The sequence below is a fragment of the Phaenicophaeus curvirostris genome, unplaced genomic scaffold (assembly GCF_032191515.1).
Source record: "Phaenicophaeus curvirostris isolate KB17595 unplaced genomic scaffold, BPBGC_Pcur_1.0 scaffold_428, whole genome shotgun sequence".
NCBI lineage: Eukaryota > Metazoa > Chordata > Aves > Cuculiformes > Cuculidae > Phaenicophaeus > Phaenicophaeus curvirostris.
This window is the reverse complement of record NW_027207012.1, coordinates 64,658-74,533: the sequence shown is the minus strand read 5'-3', so window position 1 is coordinate 74,533 and position 9,876 is coordinate 64,658. Positions and strand designations below refer to the sequence as shown.

General features: G+C 65.6%; 1 protein-coding gene across 1 annotated transcript; it reads left to right on the top strand.

Moving 5' to 3' along the window:
• Window positions 1-457: 457 nt before the first annotated feature.
• MECP2 (methyl-CpG binding protein 2) lies at window positions 458-8,616 on the top strand. Its single transcript, XM_069882944.1, has 3 exons — window positions 458-522; window positions 4,135-4,455; window positions 4,542-8,616. The coding sequence occupies exons 1-3, from the start codon at window positions 491-493 to the stop codon at window positions 5,662-5,664; spliced, it is 1,476 nt and encodes a 491-aa protein (XP_069739045.1). The 5' UTR covers window positions 458-490; the 3' UTR covers window positions 5,665-8,616.
• Window positions 8,617-9,876: the final 1,260 nt, after the last annotated feature.

The window sequence follows — 9,876 nt, the reverse complement described above, 5'->3', positions numbered from 1 at the left end:
CCCCCACTTCCCCGTGGGCGCCAATGGCCGCCGGGCCGCGCCGTGATCGGCAGCCGCTCGGGTCCCTCCCGCTCGGGGCTGGGCCGGGCTCGGCCTCCCCCCTCCCTTCTCCTTCCGCAGCCAATGGCCGCTCGCCCCGCGCTGACCGGCAGCCCCGGGGCCCAACGGCTCCGCTCCCGCTTCCCTCTCGGCCTCCAACCTGCCCCCCCACACCCCCCCCCCCGCTTCAAACGCTTCCACACGCGCCCCCCCCTCCCCCCCGCCCCGCTCTGTCTCTCTCCTCTCTCTCCTCTCTCTCTCTCTATTTCGCTTCCCCCCCTCCCCTTTTTCTCTCTCTCTCCTCACCCCCCTTCCCTCCCGTCCCCCCCCCTCCCCTTCCCCCTCCTCCTCCCCCCCTCCTCCCCTCTCTCCCCCCCCCTCCCTCCTCTTCTTCTCGGCGGGTTCTTTTTTTTTTTTTTTTTTTTTTTTTTTTTCCGCTGCTGCGAAGAAAATGGCGGCGCCGAGCGGAGCCGAGGAGCGGCTGTGAGTGAGGGGGGGTCCCGGCCCCGCCGTTCCCGCGCGCGCGCCGGCGCGAGGACCCCCCCCCCCGCCCCCCACCCCCTTTATCCCCTTAACTCCCCCCCACCCCCCACCTCCCCTCCCATCCCCGCGCGCTTTTCCCGCCACCTCCGAGCGCGCGCGCGGGAAACGGGGGGGAGGGGGCGGGGGATGGATGGAAAGGGAAGGAGGGAGGGAAGGAAGGGGGGGGGGGGGGTGAGTGTTGTGAGTGCGTCACGAGCGGGAACGGGGGGCTGGGGGGGGAGGGGAGCGCGGGGACCCCCCAAACCGGGACCCCCCCGAGAGGCCCCTCACGGGCGGGGAGGCCGAGGGGGCCCCGAAACCTGCAGCGCCCCGAAAAACGGGACTTCTCCCCCCCAACAAGCCCCGAGAGGCCTCGGACACACCCCCCCCCGCAGCACCTCGAAACGCGGAGCCCCTGGCTCTGGGCACCCCGAAACAGGCAGCGCACCCCCCTTCTGAGAGGCCCCAAACGGGGACCCCCTGCACCCCCAAACATGGAATCCCAGGGACCCCCCAAAACGGGGACCCCCCCTGCTCCGAGAGACCCCAAACAGGGACCCCCTGCACCCTGAAACAAGGACTCCCCGGGACCCCCAAAACGGGGACCGTCCCTGCTCTGAGAGTCCCAAAACGGGGACCCCATGCACCCCAAAACAAGGAATCCCGGGGCCCCCCCAAAACGTGGACCCCCCCCTGCTCCGAGAGTCCCCAAACGGGCACCCCCCCTGCCTCGGGGAGTCCCCGAAATCGAACCCCGCCGGACACCCCAAAACCGGGGATCCCCCCCTGCTCCTCTGACAGAGCCCAAACAGGGCCCCCCGAAACTAAACAGCCCGCGATGGGGACCCCTCCCTGCTCGGAGAGACCCCAAGCGGGGACCCCCTGCTCTCTGGGCACCCCAAAAGTGACACCCCGGCCCCCCCGGCACCTGAAATGGGGAGAGAGCCCTGAATCGGGGACCCTCGGCACCCCAAAAGGCCCCAAACGGCCCCAAAATCCGATGCTCGCACGGCACCTGAAATGTCCCCAAACTGCCCCGAAACGTGGTGCTCGCACGGAGCCCGAAACTGCCCCGAAACGCCTTAAACTGCCCCAAAACCCCTTAAACTGCCCCAAAACCCCTTAAACTGCCCCCAAAAAGGGTGCTCGCACGGCACCTGAAATGCTCCAAAACTGCCTGGAAAGGTGGGGTTCACCCGCTTCCCGAAATCGCCCCGAATCACCCCGAAACGCGTGGGAATCGCCCCGAAATTCAGTATTTACGCTGGGCCCTGAAATGCCTCGAATCGCCCCCAAAATCTGTGGAATTAACCCCAAACCCAGCGCCCCGAATTTCCCTGAAGCGCGGGGTCGCCCCAAAATACCTCGAAGCACCCCAAAATAGCTCAGAGTGCCCCAAAATACCTTGAATTGCCCCCAAATCTGTGGAATTAACCCCAAACCCAGCACCCCAAATTGCCCCGAAGCACGGGGTTGCCCCAAAATACCTCGAATTGCCCCAAAATACCTCGAATTGCCCCAAAACCTCCTCGATCTGCCCCGAAATCTGGTGTTTATGTGGAAATGCGCAGAATTGCCCCAAAAGCGGGGCTCGCGCTGCACCCAAAACCCCCCAAAATGCCCCCAAATGCCCCAAAATACGGTGTTCACGCCCCACCCCAAAAATAGTTGGAGTTACCCCCAAAATGGAGCTCGTTTGGCACCTAAAACCCCACAAATTGCCTCAAAATACCCCAAAATACGGTGTTCACGCCAGACCCCAAAAATGGTTCAAGTTACCCCAAAAATTGTGCTTCTCTGGCACCCGAAACCCTTCAAAATACCCCAGAATGCCCCAAAATACGGTGTTCACGCCCCGTCCCCAAAATAGTTCAAGTTACCCCAAAAATCCTGCTTTTCTGGCCCCCAAAACCCTCCAAACTGGCACTTCCCGCGGCCTAAAATGCCCCAAATCCCCCCGAAATGGCACTTGCCGATCGCCCCCAAATTCCAACGTGTCCGACGAGCCCCAAAATACCCGAAAGTGCCCCAAAATGCCCTCGTGGTGCCGGAGTCGGCGCTGAAGCCTCGTGCCGCGCTCCCCCGAGTCCCGGCCCGGCCTGGAACGCCGGGATCGGCGTCCGGAACGCCGGAATCACCGGGATCACCACGCTCGGAGTCGCCTTTCCCACCGTCTCCCTCGCTCCGGCCTCTCCCGGTGCCTTCGGAGCACGAGTCGGAGCCCTCGGAGCACGAGTCGGAGCCCACGGAGCCCTCGGAGCATGAGACGGAGCTCTTGGAGTGCAAGTTGGAGCCATCAGAGCACGAGACGGAGCTCTCGGAGCGCGAGTTGGAGCCCATGGAGCCCTCGGAGCGCGAGTTGGAGCCCTCAGAGCACAAGTTGGAGCCCTCAGAGCACGAGTCAGAGCCCTCGGAGCGCGAGACGGAGCCCTCGGAGTGCGAGTTGGAGCCCACGGAGCCCTCGGAGTGCGAGTCGGAGCCCTCGGAGTGCAAGTCGGAGCCCTCGGAGTGCGAGTCGGAGCCCTCAGAGTGCGAGTTGGAGCCCTCAGAACGTGAGACGGAGCCCTCGAATCACGAGTTGGAGCCCTCGGAGCACAAGTCGCAGCCCTCGGAGCGTGAGTCGGAGCCCTCGGAGCACGAGACGGAGCCCACGGAGCCCTCGGAGCGCGAGTTGGAGCCCTCGGAGCGTGAGTTGGAGCCCTCAGAGCACGAGTTGGAGCCCTCAGAGTGTGAGTCGGAGCGTGAGCCGGAGCCCTCGCAGTGCGAGTTTGAGCCCTTGGAGCACAAGACGGAGCCCTCGGAGTCCTTGGAGCGTGAGTCGGAGCCCTCGGAGCGCGAGACGGAGCTCTGGGAGCACAAGCCGGAGCCCTCGGAGCACGAGCCGGAGCCGCGGCCCTCGGGAAGCTCCTTCCTGGCGCTCCTGACGCTCCCCGGCTCCCGGTGTCGCTGGATCCCGGTGTCACCGTAGCTCCCGCTCGCTCTCCACCTCCCTCAGCGTTCCCGGAGTCCGGCGTCGGCTCCAAGTAGCGCCAGGCCTAACGAGGGCCGCGACCGACAGCGGCAGGGGGTGCGATTCCAAACCTGGTGCCGAGGGGGTCGGCGGCGGCGTGGGGCGGGAACCGGCGCTAACGAAGCTTTAATTTCCAATTTTCACGGCTCTGTGGCTCCCGCGGCTCCAGCAGCTTCGGCTCCAGCAGCTTCGGCTCCTGCGGCTCCAGCAGCTTCGGCTCCAGCAGCTCCAGCAGCTTCAGCTCCTTCAGCTCCACCAGCTCCGGCTCCTGCGGCTCCTTCAGCTCCGGCTCCTCCGGCTCCAGCAGCTTCGGCTCCTGCAGCTCCGGCTGCTCCGAGGCCGCGGCCCATCCCGATCCCGGCTCCGGTTCGGTTACGGTTTGAGCCGAACACGACTCCGGCCCCTCCGATTCTAGCCGGACGGCGTCTCCGACCCCCCAGTCCCCTCCGCGTCGCGTTTCTGCGCCCTTTTTTGCGCGGGAGCTGCCGATCCCGGCTCCACATCCCCTCGTGCCGCGTTCCCGGCGTTCCCGGCCTCCGGCACTGACGCCTCTTTCTCCGCAGGGAGGAGAAGGCGGAGGAGAACCTGCAAGGCCTGAAGGAGCGGCCGCCCAAGGCCAAGAAGGTGCGGAAGGAGCGCAAGGAGGAGAAGCCGGACGAGCCCTCGGCCGAGCCGGCCGAAGCCGGCAAAGCCGAAACCTCGGAGGGAGCCGGGACGGCTCCGGCGCCTCCGGAAGCTTCGGCGTCGCCCAAGCAGCGTCGCTCCATCATCCGGGACCGGGGGCCCATGTACGACGACCCCACGCTGCCCGAGGGCTGGACCCGCAAGCTGAAGCAGCGGAAATCGGGGCGCTCGGCGGGGAAATACGACGTTTACCTGATCAAGTGAGTGCCGGGCCCTCCCCGCGGCCTCCGCGCCGCCGCCTCCCGCTCCCCTAAACCCTTTTTTTTGTTTGTTTTGCCCTCCTCAGTCCGCAGGGCAAGGCCTTTCGCTCCAAGGTGGAGCTGATCGCCTACTTCGAGAAGGTGGGAGACACCTCGCTGGACCCCAACGACTTCGATTTCACCGTCACGGGCCGCGGGAGCCCCTCGCGGCGAGAGCAGCGCCCGCCCAAGAAACCCAAATCGCCCAAAGGCTCCGGCACGGGCCGAGGCCGCGGCCGCCCCAAGGGCAGCGGCGCCGCCAAGCCGAAGGCGCCCGAGGGGGTGCAGGTCAAGCGGGTGATCGAGAAGAGCTCCGGCAAACTCCTGGTGAAGATGCCCTTCCAGCCGGGCCAAGCGGGAGCTCGCGGCGAGGCCGGAGCCGCCGCCGCCGCCACCACCTCGGCTCAGGTCTTGGCCATCAAGCGTCCCGGTCGGAAGCGGAAAACGGAGCCCGATAGCCAAGCGGTGCCGAAAAAACGCGGGCGCAAGCCGGCGGGCGCGCCGGGCACGGGGAGCCCCGCGGGGACGGCGCCGGAGGCCAAGAAGAAGGCGTCGACGCCGCCCTCGGTGCAGGAGACGGTGCTGCCCATCAAGAAGAGGAAGACGCGCGAGGCGGTGGTGCCGCCGGAGGTGAGGGAAGCGGCGGCGGCTCCTCCGACGGCGCCGGAACACGGCGCCAAGGGACCGCGCAGCGCGCGCAGCCCCGGCCGGCGCAGCAAGGAGAGCAGCCCCAAGGGCCGCGGCGCCGCCCCGACGCCCGCCGCCACCGCCGCCAGGAAGGAGCCGGGGGCGCCGGCGGCCTCCGAGCCGCCCCCCAGGGACCCCCCAGCGGCGCCGCAGGACCTGAGCGGCCCCGAGAAGCCGCCGGCGCCCGACGGTTGCGCCAAGGAGGCGGCAAAGACTGCGGCGGCGGCGGCGCCGGCGGCCAAACCGCGAGGGGAGGCCGAGCACAAAGACACTGCGGCCCCCCCTTCCTCCTCCTCCTTGTCGTCGTCGTCCTCGTCCTCCTCCTCGTCCTCTTCTTCTTCGTCCTCCTCGTTGTCGTCCTCGTTATCGTCGCCGCCGCCGCCGCCGCCCCCCCCGCCCCCCAACGCCTCCGCGGTGCCGCGGCCGCCGGGCCGGGAAGAGCCGGTCGACACCAGGACGCCTCTTCCCGAGCGAGTCAGCTGACTGTGAGCCCGCACGGACGGACGCACGGACGGACGCACGGACGGACGGACCCACCCCCCCCCCCAACCCCCCGAGACACCCCCCCCCCACCGAGACCCCCCAATCCCCCCAGCACCGCCCCGCCCCGGTTTTGTTACGGAAAAGCACAGCGAGGGGCGACCCCCCCGGCACCTTCGGCTCCAAAAATGGGGGGGGAGGGGGGGGGAAAGTGGGGGGGGCGCTTCCCCTCCCCCCCCCGGCGCCGTTTTCCTCGTTCTTCCAGGGTTTGGTTCGTTTGTAGCCGGCGGGAGCCATTTGCACTAAGGGGGGGGGCGAGCTGGAGCCCATCGGGAGAGGGATCAATAGCGGCTGGAGCCGATCAGGACGGGTGATCGATAGGGACGGGGTCTGGGCTGGAGCCGATCAGGAGACGTGATCAATAGCGGCTGGAGCCGATCGGGACGGGTGATCAATAGGGATGGGAGCCAGGCTGGAGCCGATCAGGAGACGTGATCAATAGGTGAGGGATCTGGGCTGGAGCCGATCAGGACCAGTGATCAATAGGTGAGGGATCTGGGCTGGAGCCGATCAGGAGGGGTGATCAATAGGGGCTGGAGCCAATCAGGAAACGTGATCAATACAGGCTGGAGCCGATCAGGAGGGGTGATCAATAGGGATGGGATCCGATCAAGGCGGGTGATCAATAGGGATGGGATCTGATCAAGGCAGGTGATCAATAGGGATGGGATCCGATCAGGACAGGCGATCAATAGGGATGGGATCCGATCAGGACAGGCGATCAATAGGGATGGGATCCGATCAGGACAGGCGATCAATAGGGATGGGATCCGATCAGGACAGGTGATCAATAGGGATGGGATCTGATCAGGACAGGTGATCAATAAGGATGGGATCTGATCAGGACAGGTGATCAATAAGGATGGGATCTGATCAGGACAGGTGATCAATAGGGATGGGATTTGGTCTGCAGTTGGTTGGGACCCGTGATCAATAGAGGAGGAATCTGGGCTGGAGCTGATCGGGAGGTGTGATCAATAGGGATGGGAGCCAGGCTGGAGCCGATCGGGACAGGTGATCAATAGGGGCTGGAGCTGATCGGGAGAGGTGATCAATAGGGATGGGAGCTGGGCTGGAGCCAGTGAGGACTTGTGATCAATAGGGACAGGACTTGATCCGGACAGGTGATCAATAGGGACGGGATCCATTCTGGAGCCGATCAGGACAGGTGATCAATACAGGCTGGAGCCGATCAGGATGGGTGATCAATAGGGGTGGGATCTGGTTGAGCCGATCAGGATGGGTGATCAATAGGGGAAGGATCTGGTTGAGCCGATCAGGATGGGTGATCAATTAGGGCTGGAGCCAATCGGGACGGGTGATCAATAGGGACGGGATCGAGTCTGGATCCAGTCGGGAGCCACGATTTATTGGGACGGGATCTGGTGTGAGAGAACCCGGAGCAGCACGCGAGGCCTGGGGGATCCGGGCTGGAGCAGGATCTGGTTCAGGTGGGATCCACTCTGGAGCCACTTGGGATCCACTCAGTGGGGCTTTGGCTCTGGGATCCGCTCAGTCGGGATTTGGCTCTGGGATCCTGCAGGATCCACTCAGTCAGGCTTTGGCTGTGGGATCTGCTCAGTCGGGATTTGGCTCTGGGATCCCGCGGGATCCGCTCAGCGGGGGCAGGGTTGGTCCCCGGGCGGGCCGGAGCGACGCTGGGTGGGGGCGGGATCCGGCCGGGATCCAATCGGGAGTGGCTGTGGATTGGAGGGGCGGGTCCGGCCCCCACCCAGGGGATCCGGCCGGGACGGGGCGGGATCCACTCCAGAGCCTGTCAGGAGCGGGTCCCGTCCAGAGCCAATCAGGGCGGGATCCACTTTAGAGCCGATCAGGAGCGAACGTGGGTTGGGATCGGGTCTGGGATCCAGTTTAGAGCCGATTGGGTGTGAACGTGGGTTGGGATCAGGTCTGGGATCCACTTTGGGGCCGAGCATGTGAGTGTGAGCTGAGGGGGATCCAGTCCGGGGCCAATGGGGTGTGAATGTGCATTGGGATCCAATATGGGATCCAGTTTGGAGCTGATCAAGTGCAAACATGGGTTGGGATCAGGTCCGAGATCCAGTTTGGAGCCAATCTGCTGCAAGTGTGGGTTGGAATCTGGCCTGGGATCCAGTTTGGAGCTGATCAAGTGCAAACACGGGTTGGAATTGGGTCTGGGATCCAGTTTGGAGCTGATCAAGTGCAAACACTCATCAGGATCGGGCCTGGGATCCAGTTTGGAGCCGAACGAGTGTGAACGCAGGTTGGGATCGGGTCTGGGAATCAGTTTGGAGCTGATCAAGTGCAAACACTCATTGGGATCGGGTCTGGGATCCAGTTTGGAGCCAATTGGGTGCGAACGCGGGTTGGGATCTGGCCTGGGATCCAGTGTGGAGCCAATCAAGTGCAAAAACAGTTTGGGATCAGGTCTGGGATCCAGTTTGGGGCCGATTGGGTGTGAACATGGGTTGGGATCAGGTCTGGGATCCAGTTTGGGGCCGATTGGGTGCAAACACTCGTTGGGATCAGGTCTGGGATCCGGTTTGAAGCTGACCAAGTGCAAACACTCGTTGGGATCGGGTCTGAGATCCAGTGTGGAGCCGATCGGGTGCGAACGCGGGTTGGGATCGAGTTGTGGATCCAGTTTGGAGCCGATCGGTCTGGGATCCAGTTTGGGGATCGGGTGGGATGCGGTCGGGGGGTCCCCGTCCTGCACTTTAGGGGGGATCGGGGGGGATGGGGAGGGGCCCCCCTCCCTTCCAGCCCCTCCCCCGCGGCGGCTCCTCACGGCAATAAGGGGGGACGGGGGGTCCCACTATTTATTGCCCCGGGCGGGGGCGGCGCCGGGATCCCCCGCGATCCCCGGATCCCCCCGCGCCGCCCCCGCCCCCGCTATAAATCTGTGTACCCACAGCACGGCCCCGCGCCTCACTGGGGGTACTGGGGGGCACTGGGACGGGGTTAGGAGGGGCTGGGAGGCACTGGGACGGAGCTAGGAGGGACTGGGAAGGGACTGGGAGGCACTGGGACTGGGCTTAGGGGAACTGGGAGGGAGGATCCCGGGCCCTGGGAATCCCCGGGGGCTCTGACGTCACGGCAGTGACGTCATCGCCACGACGTCGCAGCCGCGGTGACGTCACCGGCTGCGGGAGGCCCCGCCCCCCCGGGCCGTCCCGCCGCGCTCAACATGGCGGCGGTTGCCATGGAAACGGGGGGCGGGGCTCCCGCCACCATGGGGAGGGACGGGGCGGACTGGGATGGGACTGAGGGGGACTGGGAGGCACTGGGAGACACTGGGAAGGGGTTAGAGGGGACTGGGAGGGACTGGGAAGGGGTTAGAGGGGACTGGGAGGCACTGGGAAGGGGTTACAGGGGACTGGGAGGGACTGGGAAGGGGTTCGGAGGGGACGGGGAGGGACTGGGAAGGGGTTTGGAGGGGCTGGAGGGGACTGGGACAGGACTGAGGGGGACTGGGAGGCACTGGGACGGGGTTAGAGGGGACTGGGAGGCACTGGGACGGGATTAGAGGGGACTGGGAGGCACTGGGAAGGGGTTCGGAGGGGCTGGAGGGGACTGGGACAGGACTGAGGGGGACTGGGAGGCACTGGGACGGGGCTGAGGGGGTCTGGGAGGCACTGGGAAGGGGTTAGAGGGGACTGGGAGGCACTGGGACGGGGTTAGAGGGGACTGGGAGGCACTGGGAAGGGGTCAGAGGGGACTGGGAGGCACTGGGAAGGGGTTAGAGGGGACTGGGAGGGACTGGGAAGGGGTTAGAGGGGACTGGGAGGCACTGGGACGGGGTTAGAGGGGACTGGGAGGCACTGGGAAGGGGTTAGAGGGGACTGGGAGGCACTGGGACGGGGTTAGAGGGGACTGGGAGGCACTGGGACGGGGTTAGAGGGGACTGGGAGGCACTGGGACGGGGTTAGAGGGGACTGGGAAGGGGTTACAGGGGACTGGGAGGGACTGGGAAGGGGTTACAGGGGACTGGGAGGCACTGGGAAGGGGTTAGGGGGGACTGGGAGGCACTGGGACGGGGTTAGGGAGGACTGGGACGGGCTGAGAGGGACTGGGAGGGACTGGGATCGGGCTGGGCGGGACTGGGAGCTGGCTAGGTGGGGACTGGGAGGGACTGGGACGGGGCTAAGGGGAATTGGGAGGGGCTGGAGAGGG

Coding starts and splice junctions, on each gene's coding strand:
- MECP2 (XM_069882944.1), top strand. CDS start 491: ATGGCGGCGCCGAGCGGAGCCGAGGAGCGGCT. Junction 523..4,134: donor AGCGGAGCCGAGGAGCGGCT/GTGAGTGAGGGG, acceptor CTTTCTCCGCAG/GGAGGAGAAGGCGGAGGAGA. Junction 4,456..4,541: donor TACGACGTTTACCTGATCAA/GTGAGTGCCGGG, acceptor TGCCCTCCTCAG/TCCGCAGGGCAAGGCCTTTC.